The sequence below is a fragment of the Eubalaena glacialis genome, chromosome 13 (genome assembly GCF_028564815.1).
Source record: "Eubalaena glacialis isolate mEubGla1 chromosome 13, mEubGla1.1.hap2.+ XY, whole genome shotgun sequence".
Classification (NCBI taxonomy): Eukaryota; Metazoa; Chordata; class Mammalia; order Artiodactyla; family Balaenidae; genus Eubalaena; species Eubalaena glacialis.
Window position 1 is genome coordinate 14866887 of NC_083728.1, and position 13805 is coordinate 14880691.

The window sequence follows — 13805 nt, forward strand, 5'->3', positions numbered from 1 at the left end:
ATAGACTTTAGAATCAAACAAGCACGGGCTGGCCTCTTGCTCTGTCCATCACTAGTTGTACGATCAGGGGACCCACATAGCACCTACATCAGAGTTGCTGTGAGTGTAAAGGGACGTGGCACGAGTGAGGCGCTGGCGCAGTGCCCGGCCTTGTTCCGATCTGCAGGTGCAGTGACGAATACCACCTCCCACGGGTCCCTACCAACAGTACAGCTGAGCTGTACCCCTCTGCCTCTGCTCCGCGCCCACGGTCAGCTCTGGGTGCCGGTATAATTAGCTCCGGCTCGGTGGTGAGCAGCCGCGGCTGCTCAAAGCCTCTGACACGACTGTCACCTCCCACTCAGTTCTCCAAACCACAGTTATCCCACTGTTGAGTGCGTTACATGCCTGCTGGGCACCGGGCTGAGTGCCACCAGAGGACATCTGAGCCTTCAAAACCTCTGATTTATCACAAGGAACACGGGCTGTGCCAAAAGAAAAGTTTCGGGGAGCGATGGGGGGGATGCGGGGGAAGAAATGCTGCCTCTTGCGTTTGCTGAGAAATCCCATTCTTCCAAAACCCAGAGCCCGCGGCGGGGGAGACAGACTGTGTCTTTAAGAGGCCTCCGCTAGCAGGGCGGGGACCGGCGGCTCCTCACTCCCAGCCCCGGCAGCTGGTCCCGCCCTCTTTTGAGTGACAGGCAACCAACCCAATTGAAGAAGGAGAGTTCAGCGTGACGGCGAAATGGAGCAATAGGAGCCCGGGTCGGCCTGCGTGGGGCGGGGCCCCGGGAAGGCGGGGCGGGCGGAGGCTAGTGGAGCGGCGGCTGGGAGACCTGGGCGCGGGAGCTGGGCCTAGGTCGGTTCACTGGTGAGTGTGGGACGCGCCGGGGGTCGGGGCGCGCCAGGCCGCGGGGACGCAGGGCGGAGAGGCCGGGCCGGGAAGTAGTCGGAGGGCTGCGGCCTGCTTCTGCCCAGGGGCCTGGGGGGCTGGAGAGGGCGGGCCTGGGATGCACCGCGCAGGTTCGACAAGCCCCTGAGGGGTCGCGGCCCAAGTGGGTCCGCCGGGCCTGAGGGTCACTGGGTCCCCGACCCAGAAGGGTCGACGACGGGTGGGGAAGAGGGCGGACGAGGCCTAGAGGAGCGGGGGCTGGGCCGGGTAGGGGTCGCGGGGTAGGGGAGGAGGAGGGTGGGAGGATGGAACCCGGGGGCGAGACGAGACGGTGCGGGGAGGGAGGGGACGGGAGAGGGACCAGATGGGAGAGGGCTCGATAGGAGCCCAAAGAGTGTTTGGGGCTGGGTGGCACCCATCCGAAGCCTCGGAGTCTCCCTTGACATCGCCACCCCCTCCTACACACACAGACACTGCTCGTCACCCCGCCCCGTCGATCCGGCCGGCTCAGGGACCCCCCCCCCAAACCGTCTACTTGCATCTCCGCCGCTTCCCCCTCAGTTCAGGCCTCTCTCGCCTTTTACCTGGATTGATGCAGTGTCCATAACCGATCTGCACACAGGCACTTGCGCCGCTCCCCAGCGGGCCTCGCACCGTGGTCAGAGGGATCTTTTCAAAATACAGATTAGATCCGGACGCTCGGCTGCTTGTAACTGGCTGGCTTCCACCTCCTGCAGCGCCAGCCCCAGATCCTCACCCAAGCCCTGGAGATGGAATCCCACCGACCTCTCCTCCCTAGTCTCCGTCTACTAACCCCTCTTGCCCAATTCTCTTGTCACACTGGCCTTTTCGTGTTCCTTCTACATACCAAGCCCTGGCCCAACTCAGGGTCTTCACCCTTAGCCTTACTGCTCCCTGGGCTTATCTTCCCCGCCTGACTTATTCCAGTCAACTCGTCTTTATCTTTCAAATCTCCACTCAAGTATCACTTCCCCAGGAGGAGTCCCTGGTCCTCGATTCCCCCACCAAGTGAATTCCCCACTTACATCGCCCTCTGTACTTCTCCTTCACAACACTTGAAGAGCTGCAGTTTTACATTTATTTATGAAAATATTCATGTCTGTCTGTTCCCATCAGATAATAAGGTCCACAAGGAAAAAGATAGTGTCTGCTTTTGCTCCTTGTATCTCCAGCATCTTGCCCAGAGCCAGGCACTGTAAATATGTACTAAATGAATGGAGGACTTGGCTCTGGCAGGAGGAACAAGGTGTGAGTCGTCTCTGATGTCCTACACAAAAACTGTGCCAGGCTCTGTGCTAGAATAATGCTGTCCGATGGAAAGATAATGCAATATATGTAGTTACAAAATTTTTAGTAGCCACATTAAAAAAGCAAAAAGAAACAAGCGACATTACTTTTTGTAATATATTTTACTTAACCTAATAGATTCCAGAATGATATTGTTTTGACACATACTCAACGTTAAGAACATTATTAATATTTCACATTTCTGTGTGTGTACTAAGCCTTTGAAATCTGGCCTGTGTTTTACACTTAGAGCCCATCTCAGCTCATGGTAAACACATTACAAGTACTCAATAGCCACACGTAGGGGTGAGCAGTGCTAGAAGCTTTACATACCTGTGACATTTAATTGCCTTTAACCTTTTGAGATAATTACTGTTGTCTGCATTTTACTAATAAACATAATGAAGCTCCTAGAAGTCATGTTGCCTACCAGCAATCATCCTAAAGTTTGTGAGTGGAGGAGGCAAGATGAGGACCAGGACCTCCATCTGTTCATCTGGAGTTTGGTCTTTCTGTACCCTATGCTGCCTCGAGGAGGTGCCAGGGGAGTTTGGGGGTGCAGGAAGTGGGGGCTAAACTTCTAGAAAACAATGGCACCTGTGGGTATATGCATATTCGGTTTCATCCATGCAGAGACAGTGTGTCTGGGTGCATCAGTACCACCTGCCTAGGTGGCTCAGGAACAAATGGATTTGATGCAGTTGAAGAAAAAACCTGCAAGGCCAGTGCTTCTTGATCCAGTCACCAGAGCTCAGCACGGTCAGCACCAACTCAGCCTGGTCCCAGGACCTGGGTAGAAAAATGTACCCAGACCACAGCATCTTGTACAGGGCCTGAGTTAGCAGTCTGGCTGTTCAGTTCAGCAGTTGCTCACTGAGTTGAGGTCCCCACTACCGTGAGGCCAGCACTGTTCTAGGCCATTTAGGGTGACTGGGGAGTATAGATCACAGCTCTCATCTTCAGGATGCCTACTGGGTACTTGGAAAGACAAGACCGGACCACAAAATGATTAGATGAGGTGCAGGACACCGGGCGGTGTAATGAAGAACCGGAAACAGTGGTGTGCAGAGGCTGCAGTGGCTGTCTAGGCCACGCTGGGTAATGTGTTTCCAAGTGTGGATTTGGATTCCTCTACAGGGGTAGGGGGGTACTTCGTAGTTTGCTACAGTTCCCACATAGATGCTGCTTGGCATATTTACTTACCTGTCTGGCTGCTTAAGCAGCCAGAGTTTGTAAACCCATTAGACATACTGGTTTTAATTGAGTCACTAGAATAGATTTGTTGAGCACCTGTTACGTGCCAGGCATTGTATAGGCCACTGCTCTGGAACTGACTATGAAGCTCTCCAAGGTTCTTCTGCTAGGAGAAAAATAATAATAATAAAAATAATAATTTTATATTGATTTTCCTCCCCGGTTGCCTTCCCATATGTTCTCTCATTCTGTCATCAGTATGCTAAAGCCTGGCAGGTAGGGCTTTTTTATGCCAGGGAAACATGGTTACATTGCTTTTGCAGCTTCTTCAAGTTCACGCTGTTGGAATTCTGCTTACTCTGTGTCAGGTATTATGCTTAAATGATTTACGTATGTTATCCCACCCCATGTTCACAGCAACTTTATAGAGTAGGGTTGATTCGAATCCCCATTTAACAGATAAGGAAATTCTTAGAACTGGGATCCAAACCTAGGTCTGTTCCACTCCGGAACACAAGCTCCTTACCTTGTTAAGTTACTCTGCCTCGCTAGAAGGTCACGGTTGGACGAGACCTCACAAAGGTCTCGTCCGACCTCATGCATATCAGGACCTGAGGTCCAAAGAGGCTTGTGCTCATGGCAGAGCTGGGCAGTCAGGTCTCCTGTGCTGCAGGGGCAGGACTAACCCAGAAGGGAGGGCCGAGGCCTTCTTTGGTTCCTGACTGCTGGTGTGGCCCTGCCGGCTTCTCTGGACCTGAGTTCCCTTATTTGTAAAATGAGAGGCTTGGCCTGATTTTGCAGTGAGAACAATGCTGTGTGGCTGGGGTCAGTACTGAAGGAGTCGGGCCCCCAGCCCGGGGTTTCAGTCATAACCCAGGGCTTCTCAGTCCCGCGCACCCCGTCCCCACACGGGCTCTGCCTTCCCGCGGCAGCCGCGGTCCCGTGAAGGCAGACAGTACTTCTGGTTCATCTGTGTTTTCTACTTCAGTTTCTGTTTCAGTTCCAGAAACTGAGGCAAGTGGGCTGGAAACACAGACCCCCTTCTACCTCCATCTCGATGACTGTAGGGATTTGTAGAGTTCTAGGCAATGGCTCGTCCTCTGTCATTAGAGTTTTTGTTCTCTTTTAGAGGTGGTCAGGTCTAGGGGCATCCTGGAGGGTATTTTTGATGTGGAATTCTGTGGGCACAGCTGTGTGCCAGGCACGGTGGGCAGGGGAGTAGATGCGGACTTGATGAGTCCCTGCCCTCAGCTAGCAGCCCCTGAGCTGTGGCTCCCAGCCCTGGCTGCCCATTAGAATCACCTGGGGGTGGGGGGTGGGGGGTGGTTTGCAGTGACCTGGGGTGGGCACGGATGAGGCACAGCCAGAGCTGAGACCCACTGGTGTAGAGTCTGCACCTGGGGATCTTGTTTGAAGGCAGGTTCTGATTCAGGGGGTCTGGGCTGGAGTGGGTGATTCTGTGTTACAGGCTCCCAGGCAACATCGGTGGTGCTGGAGTGCAGATCACACTCTGAATAGCACGAGAAAAGGCTGCACATAGAGAGTTATGAATCAGTGGGATTGTGACAGTGTGTGTAAAAGACGGGAGGGCAGATGAGGGCGCAGTTCATTTTGTGTGAGGGGAGAGGACCAGGAAGGCCACACAGAAGAGTGACTGTCTGAGCTGGGCCTTGAAGCTTGAGTAGAAGTTTGGCAGCTGCACCAGGTGGAGGGAGTAATGGCAGAGGCCCGAGTAAGACTTAGAAGAGCCTGATGTTTAGGGGAACAAGGTGGTCTGCTGTGACATTCGGAGTGTCTACAAGGGCGGTCTGAAGGCCACGGTGCGACTGGAAGGAGCTGGGTGCTCTCCTGCGGAGTCTAAGCTCAGTTCTGTAAGGATGGGGACCTTGCAGAAGGTTTCTAAGCCGAAGAGGAGAGCTGCGTGCTTCTTAGGGTAGGTGTTACACGTGAGAAGAAGCCCAAACAGTTACTCTGTTCCCACGCCCTTCCTCACTGCACTTGTGGCTCTAAGTTCGTGGCTTTTAACTACGTGTTTGGGTGAGTCTTGTGTCCAACAAATTTCAACAGAAGGGAGAAATCTCAGCTGCCATTGGTATGATGGTCCTTCTCGGCGTTTCTAGCAGTAAATGTCAGGACCTGAATCTTCAAACCCAGTTTCCCTCCCTGTACCTCAGAGTCTCACCCTCATTCAGGGGTCCGAACTAAGGGAAGTTAAGTCACTTCTCACTGCAGAAGATTTCAGAGGGAGAAGCCTCTGTTGAGATTGTGCTCTTGATTAGAAAGAGGGTGTGACCTCTGGTTGCCTTCCTGGAGCGGTACTTTCTCTTGCAGGAAACATAAACCAAACTCACCCATGCCTCCCCCACCGAATCAAAAGCAAAAGAGCAGAACAAAAGCACCCGTCAATCCTTATCCTTAAAGGAATGAGGGGGGGAGAGTGCGGAGCTGGAACCTTCTGGCCTTCCTCCATCTGAATTCCTTACTAATGGGAAGGGATTGTCTTTCACTTCCTTTCTGCTGGGCTCTCAGAATCCAGCTCTCTGGAGCCGTCCCTGCAGGGGTGATTGATTGATGGAGCTTTGTGGGGCCTTTTGTAACTGTGCTGATTTTATAAGCACACCTTCCAGAAGCCACTTAAAGAACACTCATTGGAGACACGGAAGGTCCTGCTTTTCTCTTGTTTCCCCAACTTTGTCTTTGAAAACCTGGGCTTCCATTTTCCTGCCTTAGAGTAGAATTATCTTCCCCAGATCAGTGTGTGCCTCACTCCTGTTTGGTGACATTTAGAGCTTTCCCAATCATCTTTATATCTGTAATACTTGAAAGGGGGTGGGAGGGTGGGATGGAGAGTCGTTTAATCAGAAGGGGTTGATTACTTCTTTGCCTTCTGGGCCTGGATGTGGAACTACCGCTCCCTCATCCTGGCTGTTTGCTCTTGAACTCTATAGTGATGCTGAACAGTAGAGCAAGAGGCTATTTATAACCCTGAGAATTTTGCAATGTTACTGAATTGCTTCGACCTAATTTCCACTTCCTTTCTAAAGTGAAAATGAAAAGAGTGAGCAAACGAGAGCTGAAAGGGCTCCCCACAAGGAGGTCCTTTATCTGGGGACTGTTACCTGGAGAATATTATTCTTCTAGTCTCCTATCTCCTGATGTTTCCATAGGGAGAAAAGCGGAGGGATGTTTTCCCCCATCTTTTAACTACAGTCAGGGTGCTAAATCTGATTTTCCAGTGAGACACGTCCTAATGTTAGATGTGAAAACAGTGAAAATGCTATGGAGTTGGAAGGTGGTGGGTCGAGGAGGGAACACACAACCAGAGTGCTTGCTGCCTGTCCACTGCCGTGTGGAGCCGGCCCTGGTTTGTAGGAGTTGAGGAAGTCAGAGCTGTTGGATTTGAGCAGATGCTCATGGAACCGTAACTGTGTGCCAGGCGCTGTGCCAGCCAATGAAGCTGCAGGGTTGGCCTTGCCCTGGGGGAGGAGAGAGCTGTGGGAATATAAAACTATAATGGGGTGGGACAGGAGCCGTCACAGAGCTGTGGACAGAATGCCACGAGAACACGGGCCCGTCCTGTTTCACTTTGCTAGAGAAATGGGGGTGGGGTGGGGAACTAAGACCGGTACAGAGAGGAAGTGACATCTGAGCGGGGTTCTGAAGCTTGAATATGAGCTCTCCTGACAGTTGAAGGAAGGAAAAAAATGCAAAGATACAGAAGAGGAGGAGGAACATGGCCTGCCTCGTAGAAATAGCAAGTAGTCCAGGAAGGTCTGGCTAGACTGTGAATGGCTGAGCGCCACACAGGGGAGTGGGGGTCACCTTCTTTAGACAGTGGGCTCTGTTATCTGTCACAATGGTGAGCTCTTGTTGTTGGTCTCTGAGCCCCGGTGTGCTTCATCTTCAGGTCCAGCGAACCCAGATCCTTCACTGAGCGCCTGCTGTGGGAACGGTGCCACCTGCTTCTACATGGCTTTCAAACAGCCAGACTGGCTGGGGTCAGATTCCGGCCGTGCCGCTTCCTAGCTGTGTGACACTGAGCACAGTACTTAATTTTTCTGCGCCTCTATTTCTTTTTTAAATTTTATTTATTTATTTATTTATTTTTTGCTGCATTGGGTCTTCGTTGCTGCACGCGGGCTTTCTCTAGTTGCGGCGAGCGGGGGCTACTCTTTGTTGCGGTGCGCGGGCTTCTCATTGCGGTGGCCTCACGTTGCAGAGCACAGGTTCTAGGCACACGGGCTTCAGTAGTTGTGGCTCGCGGGCTTAGTAGTTGCGGCTCGCGGGCTCTAGGGCGCAGGCTCAATAGTTGTGGCGCACGGACTTACTTGCTCCGCGGCATGTGGGATCTTCCCGGACCAGGGCTCGAACCCATGTACCCTGCATTGGCAGGCGGATTCTTAACCACTGTGCCACTAGGGAAGTCCCTCTGTTTCTTGTCTATAAAACCGGGATGATACATCACACAGGGCTGCTGTGTGGATTAAATGAATTAATATGTGTAAAGCCCTTAGAACAGTGTCCTAGCACTGTGTAAATGTTAGCTAATGTCATCATCCTCAGCAAAGGAAGTATTATGTAGAGGGAAGAGAGCCAACTTTGAAGTCCTAACACCCAGTCCTGAGACCCAGTTCTGATGTGATTTCTTTCTTTCTTTTTTTGTGGGGAAGAGGTGGGAAGGAGGCATGTGGAAGATACGTTTCTCATCCCATGGGAACTTCAGTTGCCTCATCTACAATGGGATGACTTCCAGGGTTCGGGTGAGCATCAGCAGTAATAATGCTACAGACGTGTGATCAAATGTAAAGAGGCTGTCTGCACATTACTGTTACATACAGGATGACTTGCCATAAAGTCACCACAAAACTGAACTGTTTTAAACAAACCAGACTTATCTAAGTGGGTTTTGCTCTTCATTATTTCAGCCAGTGTTAATCAAGGGCCTGCTCAGTGCCATCATCTTGTGTCTGTTAGGCTGCTGTCTCTTCAACCCTCTGTTTAGAGCTCCTTCAAAGCTGGGGGGTCACCCTTCAGCTTAGGCTTTTTAGTTGCAATGAGTAGAAACGCAAGCTAGTTTAATTGAAAGGAGTTTTACTGGCAGGAAACGGGAGCTTCAGGTACCCGAATTGTAGGAGGTGTAGCCATGGAGTCTGGAAAGTCTTCAGACACAGGCTTTTTCCACCTCTTTCTGTGACTTTGTGGTTTCTGGTTTCTGGCCTCCACTCATCCACACATTTCTGGATTCTTCTTGCTGAATAGCTTCCTCTGCAAGGCTCTTGGTTTTTGCTTCTTGGTATCTTTGGCCTGCCGCGGTACCTCCTCTGAGGCTGACTGTGACCTTTCTGCTCCAGGGCCCAATGGCATCCATCTCCTTTAGTCTATGTCTTTAAGCTCAAGAGAGAGAATTGGATTAGTCCAGCTAAGGTTGAGTGTTCACCCCAGTCCTGTTGGCTGTGGCATGGGTGGGGAGAGTGCCAGGACACACGGGCTGCCTGGGCATATTGGGAAAGGGCAAAGTCGCTGAGAATGGGGGCTTATAGTATCTCTGGAATAGTCCTGGTGGTTGCAAATCCCCGTGCTTTAAAATGGATATGAATTTTTGGAACATACAAGAATCACTCAGGGCTGACTTTAATAAAGAAAGAGATAGGGACTTCCCTGGTGATCCAGTGGTAAAGAATCTGCCTTCCAATGCAGGGGACGTGGGTTCGATCTCTGGTTGGGGAACTAAGATCCCACATGCTGTGGGGCAACTAAGCCTGTGCGCCACAACTACTGAGCTCATGTGCCTCAACGAGAGAGCCCGCATGCCGCAAACTACAGAGCCCACACGCCCTGGAGCCCATGCGCCACAACTGGAGAGAAACCCGAGCAGACTGCGCACCCTAACGAAAAGATCCTGTGTGCTGCAACCAAGACCTGATACAGCCAAAAAAAAAAAGGAAAATAAATAAATATTAAAAAAAAGAGAGATAATCAACCTAGGGAATGCCATGTGGTGTCACAGTAAAGTGGAACTGTAAAATAATGAACTTTAGCTTTGTTTATCTCCGAAGACAGTATCCAGAAAGGAGTTCCAGGGACTTCCCTGGCAGTCCTGTGGTTAAGACTCCGCTCTTCCAATGCAGGGGGCGCGGGTTCAGTCCGTGGTCAGGGAACTAAGATCCCACATGCCACGCACAGAAGAAAACAGAAACAAACAAACAAACAAAAACAAACAGAAAGGAGTTCCAAAAAATATGATTTGTTTCTTAGCAGCACCATTGAAATAAGGGTGTAACTTCTTTTGGAGAGGGACATATGTACATCACCCAGACACTCAGTGATGGAGCTGTGACTAGGTCCTGAGTCCTCTGGCTCTAATCCAGATGCTTCAGCAGGGAAAATCATCCCAACCCAGCGCTCTTCCTCTTGCACCTACACTGCTTACTTATTTTAAAAAGAAGAAGAAACTAAACTAAATAACAAATGGTCTTAAGGCCATATTGTGCATTTCCACATATATGAAGTACAAAAGCAGGCAGAACAAGTCCATGGTGTTGGAAATCAGAAACAAGTTGCCTCTCGGAGGGCTGGCAGGTAGGGGGTTGACTGGAAGGAGGTAGGAGGGAATTCTGGGGGGTGTGAAAATGTTCAATGTCTTGTTTTGGGTGGTGGTTACAGGACGGTGTGTGTATTTCTATTTTGTATATATATATATATATATATATATACACACACACATATATACACATAAGCTCTGCATTTTATTATTTGTAGATTGTATCTCAGTCAAAAAAAATGATCTCACAACTGTACAGTCATACCTCCTAATTATAGCAGATTTAGATAAGGATAAGGACTCCTGCCCTAGGTATCCGAGATTCACGGTACCACCCCTGCTTTGCTGTGTCACTGGAGCAGAGCATCTCAACCAGGACTTCTTCTGATGGGCCCATTTCTTTTCAGAGGTTTGTTGTGTGTCTAGGCACATAAAAATTACATGTGAGAAATTCTACCTGGAGCTGCAGAGGTTGTGGAAGCTCTCAGGGCCGTGAGACCGGCCCACTTCACCTTTAGGCTTGATTTAGTTGCAGTGAGCAGAAATTCAGGCTAGCTCAGCCGGGGGTGGGGGTGGGTTGGGGGTGGGTAGCACTGGCCAAAGTCAACTCCATGTTCTGTCACCTTCACTGCTTATAAGCTGGGTGAATTGGGCACCTTAACCACACTGAGTTTCAGTTTTGTTGTCTTTAAATGGAGGTAATCCTGTTCTGCCTACTTCATGAGGCTGCTGGGAGGACTCAACACAATAAGTGATGGCACATTGAAAACCATCTCTTCTGTGCTGCCATGTTCTGGAAGTGCTGGTAGTTTTGACAGTCGACTTCTGAAACACCCCATCCTGATCAGGAAATGGCCAGGAAAGCTTCCCTCTTTCTGAGACCTGTGGGTTTGTAGGGGAAGGGACTTGTACCCCTGTCACTAAAGAGGTTAGTACTTACAAGGCTGTGAGAAACAACAGCCGTGTTTGGGCTGAAAAATTGATGACCTCCACGAATACCAGCTCAGCACAGCTATGCCGCGTGTTCCAGGGGAGGCGAGCGGTCTCCATTAGTGAGGCGTGCATGGTGGGCAAGTGGCTAAACCTGGGGGTGCAGGAGAAGGGCCTCTTTCGTGAAGAGAGAGGCCTCTCCTGAAGCTGCAGGCGTGGAGTGTAAACACACATTGAAATAATCTATCAGCGGGGTGACTTCCCCTCATCAGACCTTGGAGAGAGAATGCTTTAGCTACTGCCTGGAACACCGCTAAGCTCGCAGAGTTGCCTAGGATACCAGTCACGTGGGCCCATCTTCCAGACTTGTTCAAAATGATTTATTTGCCTTTATTTTGGAGAGCAGTGGGTCAGAAGTACTTCTGAAGCCTTGTCCTCCGATAGTTGGGCCTTTGTGTGAGGGTGTCCTCACCTCCCTTTACTTGTGCTCTCAGCAGCCCTTGCCTTTGGCAATTGGGACTAAAATAGCATTTCCTGTCCCGCTTCTCTCCTCCATTTTCTGAAGTCTGTGTCATCCCACACGGTGGAGGCTCCGCGTTGTGTCCCTTTGAGGGGGGAGGAGTGGCAGCAATAAGTAGGGAGGAAGCAACAGAGCATGTGGCCAGGCCCTGCTGACTCTGGAATCTTCCTGGGATGACTGCAGAGCAGAGCAGGCTGGCTCCTTCAGCTAACTGCTCAGCCAAGAAAAGGCTGTGTCTGTTCTTATCAGTCTTAGAGCATAAGCTTCTCCCTCTCAAGGTCACAGGATAGGACTTTGCAGGAAATATTCTCCTCTACTCCGGGGTCCTCCTGGCCCTTCACCTGAAGTGTCACATTGGCAGATCTTGCGGCTGGCTTATCTGCAGTTGATAGATAGGTTTGTCCCTTTTCTACTTGCTGATTTAATCTAAAGAGCCAAAATGTCCAAGGAAAGGTTGTGGCATGATCTAGAAGAATTCAGACCAAGGAGTTCTGTATGTTTCTTTGGACACTCTCTGTCTTCTGATTTTCCAAAATGTATAACAAGAGTGAAAAATGAAGGCAAACTCTGACTTTTTCCTTTTTTTCTGTTTCTTTTCCCCAGGCAGCTGTGTCTGTGTGTCTTGGAGAAGCAGGGCCCATTGGGAACGATGCCACCACCATCAGACATCGTCAAAGTGGCCATCGAGTGGCCAGGTGCTAATGCTCAGCTCCTCGAAATCGACCAGGTAAGCTCTGGAAGTGAGCAGCAGCGATGCAAGGAGAGGGGTCCAGGGGGTGCGTGGCGGGGATGCCTTCAGGGGCGGGGCCCGCTGGCATCAGGAGTAAGAACCAGCAACAGGAAAGCCAAGCCCTGTCCCAGCCTATGGAAGGCTGGTCACCGTGGCCTGGGAGAGGCTTCCTCTTCGAGAAAAGCTCTCAGAGAGGAAGTCCGTGCTCAGGCCCCAGGATGACCCTGCCTGGCAGACCCTCTCATCAGGACCTTGGTACTAGCAGGATGTGGCTCCTGGTGAAGGATCTCTCTCTCTCTCTCTCTCTGTCTCTCTCTCTCTGTCTCTCTCTCAGAAACGGCCCCTGGCGTCCATCATCAAGGAAGTTTGTGATGGGTAAGTTGAAACTGCCCTTGTTTTGGATGGTGACAGGCTAAAAACAGAGGAGCATTGCCAGACCTTGAAAGGAATTCTGCCCGAGGATCTGCAGTTAGTCGGGTCCCCAGTCCGGGGCTTTTGTGGATTGTTGTCTTACAAAGAAAGTATAGCTGGTGGGGATGTCCCTGAGACCTGTCAATCTTTAGTTTTTCCTTTAAGCTCAGGAATGCCCCACCTGAGGTCCTGGTGGGATCTGAGACCTGCGCTGAATTACATGTGCCACCTTTTGTGGTACCAGTCTTTACAGAGGCTTAGGAGGTTACTGTTCAGCATCTCAACCCAAAGCTTTGGTTTTTTTCTCCCCTGCACATCAAACAGACTGCCCAATCCCTCAATCAACTCTATTGAAAATGATTTATTTGCAGCTTCTAGACAGGCCCCCAGGCATGGCCACACAGGCTGTACTGTTTTTCTCTTACATAGGTGGTCACTGCCAAACCCGGAGTATTACACCCTCCGTTATGCAGACGGTCCCCAGCTCTACATCACCGAACAGGTTAGTACAGGGAGAAACCAAACCAACACAGGCCTTGCTCTGGAGTGAACCACCCCAGGGGCCGGCGCTGTTTGCCCTCCTTACATCCAGGGAGCTTCCACTTCCTGGGTCAAGAGCTGCTTCCTGGGCAGATCAGGGAGCATCAGCCCTTGTCCTCCTCTGGTGGCTGGAAAAATGTGGCTTCTGCTTCCTGAGAGGCGCTTGAAAAGGATCTTAGAAATTCTTTGCCAAGAAACAAGCAGGAGAAGAGGCCCTGACTGAAGAGTCTCAGTTACAACTACTTTAAAAATGACAGAAAGTTCTTGTTGATTCAACTTGCTTGCACAATTTTAATATTTTATCTTAGCTACTCTTTTTTTCTCTTTGCTACCCAGACTCGCAGTGACATTAAGAATGGGACAATCTTACAGCTGGCTATCTCCCCGGTAGGTATTCGGCTTTCCTTAGGAATTCTTTTATTTGACAAGCGTCTGTGAGCACTTACCATGGACCAGACTCTGTTCTAGAGACTAAGACTTGGAGGTTAAAAAGTCAATCTTTGCTCTCACAGCCTGGTTGGGAATAAACAAACAAATATAAGGCCTCTCTCAAGGGTCCTGAAAGAAGGTTGCCTAGGGAACTCAGAAAAGGGTCCACCTAACTCAGACTGAGGATTCCCAGAAAGCCCTTCCAGAGAAGGGGGACACTTGGCTCAGATGTTGAAGGATAATCAAGAAGCAGCTGAAGAAAGAAGAAAAGGAAACGTATTCCAAGCAGAGAGATGTGCTTTGTTTAGGGAAGGCGGGAGTGATGGGTGGC

The 13805-nt window shown here is 50.5% G+C and overlaps 1 protein-coding gene across 3 annotated transcripts in view; it reads left to right on the forward strand.

Annotated features, from left to right (window-relative positions):
• The first annotated feature begins 773 nt into the window (after positions 1-773).
• ELMO2 (engulfment and cell motility 2) overlaps positions 774-13805 on the forward strand; it is a 38264-nt gene continuing 25232 nt past the window's right edge. For 2 of the 3 annotated variants that reach the window (XM_061209966.1, XM_061209967.1), the window contains exons 1-5: positions 774-850; positions 11968-12091; positions 12429-12469; positions 12935-13007; positions 13382-13432. In XM_061209966.1, coding sequence (XP_061065949.1) covers positions 12014-12091; positions 12429-12469; positions 12935-13007; positions 13382-13432 — 243 coding nt within the window. In that variant the 5' untranslated portion in view covers positions 774-850; positions 11968-12013. The remainder of the gene's footprint in view (positions 851-11967; positions 12092-12428; positions 12470-12934; positions 13008-13381; positions 13433-13805) is intronic. The other variant, XM_061209968.1, reaches the window with a different exon arrangement.